The following is a 15578-nucleotide window of genomic DNA, read 5'->3' on the forward strand; positions in this document are numbered from 1 at the left end:
GTTAAAGTCCCCCACTATTACTGTGTTACTGTCAATTTCCTCTTTTAGAGCTGTTAGCAGTTGCCTTATGTATTGAGGTGCTCCTATGTTGGGTGCATATATAATTGTTATATCTTCTCCTTGGATTGATCTGTTGATCATTATGTAGTGTCCTTCCTTGTCTCTTGTGACATTCTTTATTTTAAAGTCTATTTTACCTGATATGAGTATTGTTACTCCAGCTTTCTTTTGCTTTCCGTTTGCACAGAAAATCTTTTTCCATCCCCTCACTTTTGTCTGTATGTGTCCGTAGGTCTGAAGTGGGTCTCTTGTAGACAGCACATATATGGGTCTTGTTTTTGTATCCATTCAGGAATCCTGTTATCTTTTGGTTGGAGCATTTAATCCATTCATGTTTAAGGCAATTATCGATATGTATGTTCCTATGACCACTTTCTTAATTGTTTTGCGTTTGGTTTTGTAGGTCCTTTTTTTCTCTTGTGTTTCCCACTTAGAGAAGTTCCTTTAGCATTTGTTGTAGAGCTGGTTTGGTGGTGCTGAATTCTCTTAGCTTTTGCTTGTCTGTAAAGCTTTTGATTCCTCCATCGAATCTGAATGAGATCCTTGCTGGGTAGAGTAATCTTGGTTGTAGGTTCTTCCCTTTCATCACTTTAAGTATATCATGCCACTCCTTTCTGGCTTGTAGAGTTTCTGCTGAGAAATCAGCTGTTAACCTTATGGGAATTCCCTTGTATGCTATTTGTCATTTTCCCCTTGCTGCTCTCTATAATTTTTCTTTGTCTTTAATTTTTGCCAATTTGATTACTATGTGTCTTGGCGTGTTTCTCCTTGGGTTTATCCTGTATGGGACTCACTGCGCTTCCTGGACTTGGGTGGCTATTTCCTTTCCCATGTTAGGGAAATTTTCCACTATAATCTCTTCAAATATTTTTTCGGGTCATTTCTCTCTCTCTTCTCCTTCTGGGACCCCTATAATGCAAATGTTGTTGCAGTTAATGTTGTCCCAGAGGTCTCTTAGGCTGTCTTCATTTCTTTTCATTCTTTTTTCTTTATTCTGTTCTGCAGCAGTGAATTCCACCATTCTGTCTCCCAGGTCACTTATCGGTTCTTCTGCCTCAGTTATTCTGCTATTCATTCCTTCTAGTGTATTTTTCATTTCAGTTATTGTATTGTTCGTCTCTGTTTGTTTGTTCTTTAATTCTTCTAGGTCTTTGTTAAACATTTCTTGCATCTTCTCGATCTTTGCCTCCATTCTTTCTCCAAGGTCCTGGGTCATCTTCACTATGATTATTCTGAATTCTTTTTCTGGAAGGTTGCCTATCTCCACTTCATTTAGTTGTTTTTCTGGGGTTTTATCTTGTTCCTTCATCTGGTACATAGCTCTGTGCCTTTTCATCTTGCCTATCTTTATGTGAATGTGGTTTTTGTTCCACATGCTGCAGGACTGTAGCTCTTCTTGCTTCTGTTGTCTGCCCTCTCAGTCAAGATCTTTCTTGTGGGGAAACATCCCAAAGTGAAATTCACATCACTTCTCATTTTTATGCTAAGGATTCTTATTTTGATCTTCCCAGTCCCCACCTGTCTTCTGGGCTCTAGCATTACATTTCCAACCTCTTGGTGTATTTTATCTCTTCCCCTAAAAAGCCCACACATTTAAATTGTGCTATATACAATAAGATGTCTTCAAAGGACTTGAAAAGCAGAAAGAAAAAAGAAAACTTGGTGGATGGTATGTAGTACATTACATCTAAAGGGAAAAAAAAAAAATCCCAAGCGTGAGGCAGTATTTTGTACTGGATGACACAAATCCTCAGGTATCCTCCTCCTTCTGTGGTCATTAAACAGTATTCTAATTATTAATCTGGCTTTCCAGGGAGTTCTACCTGTAAAGTGGTTCTTCTCAAATTTACTGCTTTTGCTTACCATAAAGTTCAGTTGCTGTCTCCATGTTCAGAAATATTTTTATTCAATACATGTTTATTGAGAGTGCACTATATTCTAGGCCCTGAAATCGAACATGATAAGTGACTCACAGTATATATATGTGGATCTAGAAAAGCAAATAACTCTGATTTTTGACCTAGTCTGTGGGATCAGAGGGTTTGTCTAAGGTAATGGCATTTGAGAATGTTTAAGGGCCTTGGGGTAAAGGGAAGTAAATTACAGTAAAAGAAATATTGTTCTAAACCTGGTCTGGGACAAAATGTTATTGCGTGATAAAACCAGTAATCTTCTTTGAATAAATTAGAACATTGATAAATGTTTAGTAATTTTCAATAATTGCCTAATTACTTATAGGATTAATATTTGATTTTGGAAACCATCTACTCACCCATCCACCTGACAGTCAAAAGGCTGGGAATCTGGGGCTTCCCTGGTGGTGCAGTGGTTGAGAGTCTGCCTTCCGATGCAGGGGGCACGGGTTCGTGCCCCGGTCCGGGAAGATCCCACATGCCATGGAGTGGCTGGGCCCGTGAGCCATGGCCGCTGAGCCAGCTCGTCCGGAGCCTGTGCTCCGCAATGGGAGAGGCCACAACAGTGAGAGCCCCGCGTAAAGAAAGAAAAAACAAAAAAAGGCTGGGAATCTTTAAATAGGTTTTTTTTTTTGGTCTAATCTACATTTTCTATAAATGTCTCTCTACTAAGAGAGAAACCTTTAAATTGGCATGCCAGAAGTTTTTTCCATACATCAAGATTATACGAAAATGTTGAGGCATGCTCATAGCTAAACTGTCTGGAAAGTTGTTGTTAATGTTTCAACAATTACTTCTAGGTTCTACAATTAGGCTAATGTAGAGAACAGACCAAAATGGTGGCAGGGGACATGGTGAAAAAGGAAGTCAAGGGATAAGCAAAATCCAGACTGAGCAAAGAATTGTCCTTTGAAGTTTGAACCTTATTCCTAAAAACAAAATGCAAAAGAGGTGAGGGAGGTAGGTGATCACATTTACGTTTTATAAAGATCAATCTTTCTATAGTAGTGTTATCCAACAGGAATAGAAATATAAAGTGAGACACAAATATGAACGTCATATTTAATTGTAGAATTTGTAGTAGCCACATTAAAAAAGGAAAAATAATCAGGTGAATTAATTTTAATACTGCAGTTAATATAATCCAATATACTGAAGTATTTTCATTTTAACATGTAATCACTGTAAAAATTATTTACTCAGTTGTTCATCAGCTTCAACTGTACCATGCTAGTCTAGAATATTCAGGCAAACTTTAAAAATTCCAGTAATAAATAAAATGTTTAGAAGTTTTTTTACAATTTTATGGAAAACAACTTGAGAACTTTCATTTTTCTCTAATAAGATTCTAGTTCAGAAAGTGCTATGTTTAATTTCTATAAATTTGTTTTCTTGCTGATGAACTCCTGAGTAACTAAGAGATAATGTATATTTCATGTGGAGAAGAGAGCCTCCAGTGATTGCTTATCCAAATCATCTCCACTGAACTAAAAATTAATATTGAATTCAGTAATGCAATATTTTACCTATCAGTCGGTTCCCCAACCCCCGCCTGCCAAGCAAAACACTGTTGAAGCTTTTTAAGCGTCTTAGCTGATCAAAGATATAGATTTAGACAATTTTTAAGGTGGCTTATTTCTTATAAAAATACTGTGATTTGTTTTTTTTTAACATTAAAGTCCAAAAGTCTGAAATAAAGGTATTTGAATTTCTCCAAATTTAAACACAATCCACTGGTATTGCTGATTCTATTAGTGTCTGAATATCTTTTAGCCACTATTCATTGGATTTCTCATTGGTCATTCTCTAGTAGAGAGCTTAGGTACTCATCAAAATAAGAAGCAGAGACCCAATTGTACTAACTGTAAGTCACTTAGGTTTGTGGCCTGAGTCTCAATGATTCTGAGGCCTAAGAAAGTTGCTTGGCACATGTTAGGTGTATAATATAAACATTTGTTGAGTAATAATAATAGCCAACATATAGCACTTAAGATGTGACGGACTTTTCTGAGTGCTTCATGTATTTTAAAATATTCCATCTTCCCATAAACCACATGAAAAGATGATCAACATCACTAATTATCAGAGAAATGTAAATCAAAAGTACAATGTGGTATCACCTCACACCAGTCAGAATGGCCATCATCAAAAAGTCTACCCACAACAAATGCTGTAGAGGGTGTGGAGAAAACAGAACCCTCATACACTGCTGGTGGGAATGTAGATTGGTACAATCACTATGGAGGACAGTAGAGGTTCCTTAAAAATTAAAAATAGAACTACCGTATGATCCAGCAATCCCACTCCTGGGTATACATCTGGAGAAGACCCATCATGCACTCCAACGTTCATTGCAGCACTATTTACAGTAGCCAAGACATGGAAGCAACCTAAATGTCCATTGACAGTGGAATGGATAAAGAAGATGTGGTACATATATACAATGGAATATTACTCAGCCATAACAAAGAATGAAATAATGCCATTTGCAGCAACATGGATAGACCCTGAGATTATCATATTAAGTGAAGTAAGTCAGAGAAAGACAAATATCATATGACATCACTCATATGTGGAATCTAATTTAAAAAGATATAAATGAACTTATTTACAAAACAGAAAAAGACTCACAGATTTCAGAACAAACTTATAGTTACCAAAGGGGAAATGTGGGTGGGGGGGATAAATTAGGGGCTTGGGATTAACATACTCACACTACTATATATAAAATAGATAACCAACAAGGACTTACTGTATAGCACAGGGAACTCTACTCAGTATTCTGTAATAACCTATATGGGTAAAGAATCTGTAAAAGAATGAATATATGTATAACAGAATCACTTTGCTGTATACATGAAACTAATACAACATTGTAACTCAACTATATTCTAACAAAATTAAAAAGTAAAAATAAAAAAATAGAAAATATCTAAAATAAATAAATAAAATATTTCATCTTCAAAGCAATCTTATGAGTAGATACTGTAACTATCCCATTTTACAGATTAGGAAACTGGATGAAAGATGTACTTTTCATAAGACTTTAATATTACCATGAATACATTTACAAATTGAATCTTGAGAGTATCTGTTACACTACTGACATTATTAATTGATTATAATGGCAGCGCTAATACAGCAGCTGGCATTTATTCAGTTTCCTGAGCGCCAGGCATTGTTTTAAGTGCTTTACAGATCCAAACTCACTGCTACCAACAGCCCTATGATGTAGGTAATATTACTACCCCCATGTTATAAATGAGAAAACTTGGTTAAAAGATGCACTCTTAAAAAATTTTTTTTAAATACTGTTGACCCCCGAACAACACAGTAATCTGTGAGAAATGGGTATTATTCTGATCATCATTTGATAGGTGAGGAAACTAGGCATAAAGAGGGTGAGTAAATTGGCCAAGGTCACACAGAGAAGAATGACAGTGTTGGGATTCACACTTATGCAGCCTGATGTTGCATGTGTCAGAATTATGTTCCAGTTTTGCATTAATTCAGCGTTTATCTGGATAAGATGAATTGTGGAAATTTCCCAATATCCTAAATTTTAATCCATTATGGATACTAGACCCATTTTAACTAATATATATATTTTTGCTCAATAACTGTCCTAATTTTCCTGTTTTTAGAATTAAAACCCTACTTAGAGTACCCATATAAACATTCCAATTACTGGGGTTGGAGACTGAGGTGCTTTGAAGAAATTCTCATTTTAAAGGGGGTTCTGTTTCTTTTTATAATCTCTATTAAAAATAAAGCACCACCAGAAAAATTATTTTATGTTAAAAGCATCTTTAGAGCTAAAAGCTTAAAAAAAAGACTTAATGGAATAAAAACAAATAATTAATTGAATATCGACATTTTATTTTATATTAATGCTTATTTTATAACCATTCAGTCAGAGTTTTCTAGAAATATTCACTGAATAAATACTTTTCATTTAAAAAGATATACCTAGTGCCTTCAATTTATTTCCTTACTTAAAAGCCATGAGGTCCTTTCTATAAGGAATGAAAAATAAAAATTCACATACATCCCTACTTATGGCATATTAATAGTACAAGCAACATTTTAAAGCTTGATACTTCCGGTGCATAATTATTCAATTTTCTCCATATATACACACCACACCTTGTTTGTCAATAAATAATTCCACTTTAATGGCAAAGTAATAATTTAGACAGATACAGGGTGCACATTTGCAAAAAAATATATGCAAGCTGGTTTACAAGCTAGAGGAACAATCAACCAATAGAAAATACATCACCCAGTTATGTCCACTGACACCAAGTACTTGTTGTCGGGGCTTTACAAAGACTACAAAACTTTTCAGATGATTTATCTCACTGTTTCTATTTACATGATATGTTACATCAAAAATGTACAAAATATAAAATGTATACAGACAAATGTTTCACAAACTAGTTTAAGTTGTAAACTAGGCGGACCTACTGGGATGTATTGCAGGAATTTGTTTATGACCGTGTTTGGACTGTGTTTCTCAAAACGGCAGGGAAAGATTAGCAATTTTCTTAGATCACATATTATACAAGGGCCACTAGTCACTCATCCAGCTACATATATTGATGCTTCACCACAGATGTGATCCACGTTTGAGGCTTCAAAGTCAGGGTGACCATTCTATGTGCATAAATTCAGTTCCCATTTCCCTTAGGGCAATAGCACCGTGGAGGACCTATGGACTGAGTGACATTCTGACAACTGCGCAGATGTCTCGTGTTGTTATTGTTCTATAGCAACTGACCCGTGGGTGGTCACAGAGAGTAGCACCAATTGCACGTCCTGAAAGTAGCACATTTTCACATGCATGGGACAAGTCTACACCATGGCCTAGCCCTTGGGTTGATAAATTTCAAACCTGTCCCCTGTGTGTGGTGGGAACTTCTCCAATCACTCCCATCAGTTTCCATGCACTCTCTTGAAAGCCTGTCACGACAGATGCACTTTCAGACATTTTTACTTTTCCGAACATGGATTGGCTTCATGGACAGTTTTGAAGCATGCTCACTTTAGCACTGATAGCTCCTGCATGGTCACCACAACTGTAAATACAGGACAAACACACCAGATAATAACAGTGTTGAGGGTTTGCATTCTGTATTTGCAAAGTACAGGAAATCTCAGCAAGTGAAACATCTCTTAACACCCACAGGATAAAATACAATTTTGTGTGTGTGTTTATTTCGATTTGTGCAAGTTTTTAAAATGATTATTTACAATACCTACCCAGTAGACTGTGCAAATCTAACGTCCTTTTACAGTATAAACGCTTCCTCATCCACAGTGACTTCACTGCATCAGTGTTCTCGAATGCTGAATTTCTCATGTACAACAATATCCATCAAAACAACATGTTCAAAACTCATAATAATTAAAAAAAAAAAAAACAATAGGGGAAAAAAGCGGAATCGTTGTGCTTCATGCCGCATCTAGTGCTTCCAGCTCTGCTGGATAAGAAATCACAATCTCCCGCCTTCTGAAACTCTTTCCCCTAGAGCTGGATGAAATTTAGCCACATGGCTTCGCTTTTAAGTGACAGTCAAAGAGGGTTTCTGGGTTTACTTGAGTATTTTGGAGGATAGGCAAAGCAATCTATTCACAAGGTAAAAATACGGATCTTTCTCCTATCCATTTCTTCAAAAACAAACACAAAAATAGAGAGAGATGAGGCTACTGTTAACCGGTGTTGTAAATGAAAAGACAGTGGAAATCACCAATGGTTTAGGATTTAAACCAACTGTTAAACTGTTGTAGAAATTGGTTTTAAGGCAGTGAGACAGCACCATAGGAAATGTTGCTTCTTTTCACTGACAAGGCTCAAACAAATAAAGCCCTAAAAAAGCCTTTTATCAGTGTTGACTAATAATTGGTATAAAACTCTTTTTAAGGGAGTGGGCAGGTGGTTTAAAAAGACCACGGTGGTAAAAACAACCTTATCAAACCCGTGACTCAGACACTAGAAAGTGGGTGGAGCACATCCTGTGATCATGGCAGTTGAATGACACTGGCACTTCTCCAGCTTGTCACAGCAGTGTTTCCCCTGGCGGTTGCACAATTCCATTTGTGCTTGCGGAGGCCTGGCCTCTTCATTTAGGAATGGGGTGAGCGCACAACACAAACACTACTGGGGCTCCGTGACCAGCACCATGTGGCACAGAGGAGCTTGGACGGATCAGAGGCGTGGACCCTGCTTGGGGAGAACAGCCCCTCAGAGGAAACCAAAGGAAGGAACAACAACAAAAAAAGGTCTGCATTGTAAACTTTTAAAGAGGAAAAACAGAAAGTCCAGTTTGGCTATCCCATGTGCAATCTATTCAGTTGCCCTGTCATTAGGGTCCTTTCCAGTTGAGTAATGGAGCCTTACATCACTCCACAGATATAAAAATGCCTAGAAAGGAAAGCAAGTTACACTTCTGTGTCAATTTAGCATCTTGGCGGTTCAAACTTAGTTCTACTGCCTCCTTGGAGACCACGGCCCTGGATCAGGGCCCTGGACTGGGTGCTTTCACATTGTCAGTGGTTTAGTGAAAATACCTTACTTTTTAACCTTTTTTTTTTTTTTCTAAAGCATAGTCTTTTCCACTAACTTTTTTCACCCTCTAGAGGGTAGATTCAAGAGACGAATCCAAAACGTCTTCATGGTGGCTGGTGCTATCACTGTCGCAGCTTTGTGTGCCCGAGTAATTGGCTGCTTCTTGGAGTTTCATTAGCATATTCATCTGAAGAAAGAAAAGGAGACATCGATGGAGGCAACGATGCATTGAGGAAGCCAGTCCCAGAAAACACACGGCCCCGAGCCACATGGACGACCCATCTCATCCCCTCCAAGGGAAATGGAAAAAAATTTTAGATTTTTACTAGTTGCCCCTGGCTCCTAACGGTTTCTCCCAAACATGACTACAGCAGCAAACCATAAGGACAAAATAGGGCCTCCGCATAAGTCTTTTATTTGCAGTTGTAAATGAATACAGCTCCAGCAGGGAGAGGGGAAAGGAAACTATCACAGCTGGACATCTGGGCTCGTGGCTGGAGAGTACACCAAGCTGCCCAGCTCTTTGGGTGAGAAGCAGAAGGCACTGAATGACAACTGAAAGTCCTGAATGTTCCTACAGGCAGATGCACACAAGGGCTCCTGGACATGGTCCCTGGAGAGGAGGTGGGGATGGAGTGGAATGGAGCCCCCCATCTGCTGCTTAGGAGCTGACCTTGAGAGGTGACCAAGTGAAGCCGACCATGAACGTTGGAACAGGGAGAAGGGAAGAATCACTGTCAAGTTTCTGTGGTTGTTGAATGTCTGGCTAAAATATGATGGATAACTCACTGAAAACTACAACCACCATCTGGAACAAGAGCGGCTGTCTCAAGTTTCCCAGCCTTATAGGACAATGGCAATGTTTGTTCTCATAAAAGGGACGTAGGCATGAAAGCAGCTGGGGAGAAAGACAGCTAGCATTTCCATGTATTAGAAAATAAAAGGCAGCCACCTTGCTTGGATTTTGATAGATCTGCAGATCCACTGGTAGGGATGGAAAAAGAAAGACTGTTTAAAAGTGAATCATGAATAAATGGTTCAACAGTTTTAGAAAGCACAGAAAAAATGGCACATGTCTTCGGGAGGGTTGTTTTCTTATCAAGGTTTTCTGTAAACTGTAATAATGTTTGTATTGTTTAATGCATGCTAACTTTGCTATTTCATAATGTAATCAAAGTTTTTTGGGTTTTGTTTCCAACTTAGAAATATAGGGAATCTGATCCCAAAGAAAGGAGAAATCTAAAAAGGATTCCTTAGTCATATGTTAGGCTCTGCATGCTTGTATGCTCAGCGTAAAATGTGTGTTCAAAAAAGACCTGTGAAATAAAATGACAAACTGGTAATTACCAATTCCAGCAGGGATGCCTTTCTGACGAAGAAGCTACAGTTACAGCACATTTTAAAGTCATTTTAATATTCTTCAGGACAATATTTTTCAATATAATTTTTTGTCTAATTCCCTGAATTTATTAAACTAGCTACATAAAGATATGAAATTAAAGTAGTTGGTGATAATCTCTTAAACCCAGTAAGTCAAAAAGCTAAATGTCTCCATCAATATTCTGTTTCTCTCTTGCCCTCTCTCTCCTCTCGTTTCTCTGTCTCTCTCATGCATGTGAGGGCACACACACACACACACACACACCCCTACCTTCATGCACATTCATATTCTCTTTTTCCTTTCCTTTGTCAATCCCTCCCTTGTTAGTAGCCGGCTGTATATTCAAGCATCTGGGTGAAGATGATTTGTAAAAGAGAATTGTGTTTTGAGCACCTTCCAAGGGCAGAAATGGTTTCAAGGGTTGTGCTTCTATCTCAGTCACAAATGTTTGAAATCACTTGAATGCTGACTGTTGTAAAAGTTCTACCGTGTAATAAGAGTATTATTAAAGTCTTAATTTTTGAAAATGGTGCCATATAGTAAATATGTTCTATTAGAATAAGTTCAGAATCTCAGATTCATAATAAATACATATGAAGGCTTTACTCTGCCTTCTCATAGGGTTGCTTTGCACATTCAAGTCAAAGGAGATTACAAGAGGGAGGTAAGGTTCCATACCATTCAGTAGTCACTCGGACAGATCATTATTCTCTACAAAAGTATTTCCCTCCTCTCTTCCCCCTTCCTTCTTTCCCATACCCAGGGTCAGAAATATAACGTCTTACATTTGTAACACCTCCATCAGGTCCTTATCATCCCTGGTATTTACACGTCTGCTAGTCTCCCAGCCTCCATCCTCTCTCCTTTAATCTGCCCTCTATTCTATTATCAAGGCGATCTTTATAAACTGCAAATCTAATGAGGTAGTCCCTTGCTCAAAAACCTTTGGTGGCTCCCCATTGTCTGTGTGATAAAATTTTAACTTCCTACAAGATAAACAAGGCTTCACATGATTTTACAATTGCAGACTTCTGTAGCTGTAATTCCTCCCGTCCCTTTTGTTCTAATCCCAAAAATTTGTATACAGCTCCCTAAACTCATTATTTTTACTGTACTGTTCCATCACGTTTCACGTGCTATTTTCTTAATTTTGGATCTTCCCTACCCAACCCCATGATGAGTTTCTATTCATCCTTCCAGACCTAGCTCAAGCCTTTCCTCCTCTGGAGCTTTCTCCTAATCAATTCCTCAACAGACTCACAACTCTATCTAGGATATATCTATCTAGGATATACTTCTATCATTATTTTACTATAATTTATATATATACATGTCTCTCTCCACGGCTGGACTGTGAGCTTCCTAAGATCAGAAATGAGATCTAATTTATTTTCTGATCACCAGGTCTTAGCCTTGAGTACATACTTATTATTTACTAATATTTACTGAATGAATGAAATTAATGAGTTTGTTGATGATGAATACACTTTATATATTTAAACACTGTGAGATGTGCCAAACACTTGCATCCGTGTTCAGATTCAAAAATATATTACTGACATTAAATAGTAGATTTTTTTCTGATTTAGATTGGACTGCAAATATGTTTTTACCTATGTCAATAATTATAAAAATATAGAGCAATAAATGCGGAGAGGTACTTACTTCTCTATCAGAATGTGCCTAATTCAAAGATTTTTAGATGATAAGGTTTTTGTCATTTAACATGTCAGGTATCATAACCCCTTGTTCCTTAAGATGTTTAGGTGAGCAGCAGGTTAGGAATCAGAGATATTTTTTACCCAAATTCTCATTCAAAATGTGGAGATCCCGATCTCTTTTCCATGCTAGAAGACAAGAGCATTCTGAGCCAGGGAAAGGAGTGATTAATGGGTTTAGCTGACCAGGACTATGGGAATTGGGAAAATTTAAGACATCCCTTAAATGTCCCATACTCTGTAGAGTAACCCTGAAAACAAACCTTATAAACACCTCACCTTTATCAGGAACTGTATTAAAATCTGCAAAAGGAGAACTGGAATTTATAAAAAATTCAGAGGAAATAACCCATATTTGTCCTCTAAGGCTTAATTTTACTCTATTACATTTTAATCATCCTATCAGGAATTACTTAGTGTCTGCTCACAATTAGGCAGAATTCAAACCAATTCCACCACCACTGTTGATTTCTAGCTACGTATGAGCTAAAGGGCCAGATACTTGTCATAAAAATACAACTCCAGGCCCTTAAGAAGTTTATAGCCTAGATCAAAAGTCCTAAATAAGAGATCCCTGGGCTCTAAGTAGGTCAATGTTTATATCTCTGTAACTTTATGGAACTTCTTGAAACAGTATGCAAAATCTTCTGTGTGTGTCCATTTTGTTGGGGAAAAAATCATGAAACTTTATCAGGTGGTTCACATATAAACCCCCAAATATTCAGAATGATCAGCTGAAATGATGATGACATATACATGTCGGGGTTGTTGGTATAAGGGTATTCCACGAGATAGCAAGTCATTTTCTGTCTTTAGGTATAGTTATAGATTATGATTTTAATCATTTCCTTTTTTGTTTGCTTTAAGTAACATAATGACCTTTATCTCAGCATGTCTTTTTTCTGTATTGGTTTCCCAGTGATCCCTTTAGTCAGAGAATAGTAAGCTAACAAACACATTACGTTTGATACCAATCTATGGAAAGTCATCTCTAAAAATAAAATATACATACAAAAATAAAGTCATTTTCCTGTCATGTACTTAATATTTTCAGAGTACTCATACTTTGGAGTTTTACTGACTTATATTAAGCCTTTCATGATTGCAAACTGAGCAAGGCAGAGAATAACGTCCCTTTGATTTCAAGTCAGTTTATTCTTCCCTACTGTGGCTAATAGAGGACTAATTCTAAATTTAGTCAGATACGTGTAAAACATTCTTTAGTTCTTCAAGCATACATTAGATTATATTCTTTTGGTTTCTTTCATTTTAGAACAAAATTCAGTTTTCTCTTACATACCTAATGAATTGAGTACTGAATGTTTAAAATCTATTGACTTATTTACACAATTTTCTGCATAATAAAAGAAAACTTATGGCCGCAGAGTTCAGCCTGGTTTCAGTGTTTTTTGATTATTTTTAAGCATATGAGTTTGGTCTTTCATTTTAAGAGTTTCACCCAATGAAAGTAGGCCAAAGGTAAAAATTTTAAAACTGAGTACCAACATCAGGACAGTTTCAAATATTACCTAGGATAACTAATGTCTCTGATGCATAAATACTAATGACCGCACACTATAGTCAAGATTATATAGGAAGAACCAAACATCAGCTTCTTACCAGGGGATCCCCCTCTGTGTCAGTTTGTGGAATGTGCTTTGAGGTTGCAGCTTCCTTTGTGGATATGCAGCCCTCATACCCAACATCTTCTGGTCTCAACTGAAGTAATGCTGGGCCCTCCTGAGGCAAAGATGCTGAGCTCCATGGGTATGTATCAAGCACCCACTTTGAGGGATCTTCCCAGGGTGCTCGTTTCCCATACATCTAAAAAGTGATCACAAATTTAGCACATATAAAATGCATTTCTATTCAGTACAAAAGGTGACTACTAATTGATTGATTCCTTTGCACACTGAGTTCCTATGGGACTCAGGGGAATGAAGTGTCCATACACAATTTTCCAGATTTTAAACATATATCTCTCTATATAGTTCACTTAAAACTTGAAGGCTAGACAAAATAAAGCTTGAGACAAATTAAAGCTGAACATTTGGGATAGGTTATCAACATTTGGAGGAGGGCATGAAGGAGCTTTATTTTAAATACATGAAGAAATGGCTGCCCCATTTATCTTTGTTAGTAATTTTACAAACTAAAAGAAAGCTCATCATTGAGAAAGGAAAGTTCCAGTAATGGAGAAATTAAAAAGCTAGACACTAAATAGCTTTCTTTACTAAAGTGCACTTTGGAAAGATGGTGAATAAAAGAGACTTCTTTTCTCTGTCCACTTCATTCTACTCAAATTTTCCTTGAAAATAAGAATCTTTTCTCCGACAACCATTTCCCTCAGATTAACTTCCTCTATAATCTCACTGCTTCCCATTAAAACTCTTTTTAGATATTTTCTATAAGGCCACTAGTAAAAGAGGAGAATCATGGGAAATGAAAGATCTGTCAAAACTCATATGGAGGGAGAAAGTTAATAGAAAGAGATTATAAAGTCTGGTTAAAGTACTGGCAGTGGAGTAGAGGGCAGATGAATCCAAGCGATGTTAAAGAATTTTTAAGCTGAACGCAAAGCCAAAACCAAACTGGGAAGGGCACACTGAGGAGAAAGAGGTTGATGGGACTTGGTAAAAAAATAAAAAAGTATAAGCCACAGGGGCACAGAAAGAAAAGTTAAAATTAAGAGAAGAGGACAGTAACATGGGTACGCTAGTTCTTTAATGGACTCTCCTACTCCACTGAAGGCAATCCTGGTTACTAGGTGTATACACATCTTGGTCGTGGATGGCACAGAACACCGTGTTAAGTGTTCTATGTGGCTTCTTGTGGTTCAGTGAGACAAAAGCAAAATGGCGGACATTGAGGCCATGAAAGCCCATGACTGCCTTGGAACTGTCTTTTGAGTTTCTCCTGGAGAAGTTGTATGACATTGTGGTAGCTTGTCTTAAGACAAAAAAAAGTTCAGGTCTTGATAGCTGTGCATTTGTTTAGGGGATGATGGTAGGGGTGGCAATGGTTAGTTTTCTTTCTTTTTTTTTTTTAATAGTTCTCTTCTTTTAGAGCAGAAAATTTCTCTCAGTTAAAAATCTACTTTATAGAGGCTGTAAAACATAGCTTGCTATACAACTTAAACTAATTGAAGGAAAGCATATAATTCTTGGAAAGGAAATGTTACCAAAAAAATATGGAAGTCTAGTAGAATCAACAGATGTCAGCCTTTAAAGAATCATCAAGGACAGCAAAACTGGGGGTGACCAATAGAAAGCTAAACAGGCTCAATTCTATATTCCAGAGTAAAATAGATGCTATAGAAGAAGAATTGAAAGAAATGAAATATAAACATTCAGAAGGAGATAATCTGATTGTTGACGTTTCAAGAAAGATAGAATCATCAGAATAAACATTGGAATCCAGTGCATCATCAGTGTTTTTTTCAACTAGAACATCTGGTAAAGTGTATTCCCCATACGGTTCCCCATCAAAGTATCCGCCTTCATTTGAAGAGAGCTTTTTCTGTTCCTCTCAACTCAGATTTTCATCTTTGTAACCATGCTTTGTTTTTCCACCTCTTGTTCCAATTCATGGTTCTTTGTTGCCAGGATATCCAAGGAAATGGTTCATGACATGTGTGATTCCTTTTTTTCCTGTTCCTCCAGAAGTCACATATGGACCATCCCAAGAACATCATCTGCCAACAGACTTCTGGTCCAGCGTATCCTTCAGTAGCAATGAGAACTCTCTACTCACCAAAGGGTTTTCCTTTTTCTCTCCAAGTGCTGAATTCCTCCTGCTTCCTGCCACCAATCCCCACCAACACCCAGCTACTCCCTACATCATGGTTGAACCAGCTTTCACACTAACCTACTACTAAACATCTAGAACCACAGCATAAAACTTGAGATCTTTTAATCTCTCCTCAAAAAATTTTTTTG

At 37.3% G+C, this 15578-nt stretch overlaps 1 protein-coding gene across 1 annotated transcript in view; it reads right to left on the reverse strand.

Annotated features, from left to right (window-relative positions):
• Positions 1-280: 280 nt before the first annotated feature.
• The window catches only part of NAV3 (neuron navigator 3), a 592483-nt gene continuing 577185 nt past the window's right edge, over positions 281-15578 (reverse strand). The window contains 2 exon segments of the mRNA XM_032644349.1: positions 281-8728; positions 13261-13464. Of these exon segments, the coding sequence (XP_032500240.1) occupies positions 8609-8728; positions 13261-13464 (324 nt within the window). The 3' untranslated portion in view covers positions 281-8608.

Source organism: Phocoena sinus, chromosome 10 (assembly GCF_008692025.1).
Source record: "Phocoena sinus isolate mPhoSin1 chromosome 10, mPhoSin1.pri, whole genome shotgun sequence".
Taxonomy (NCBI): Eukaryota; Metazoa; Chordata; class Mammalia; order Artiodactyla; family Phocoenidae; genus Phocoena; species Phocoena sinus.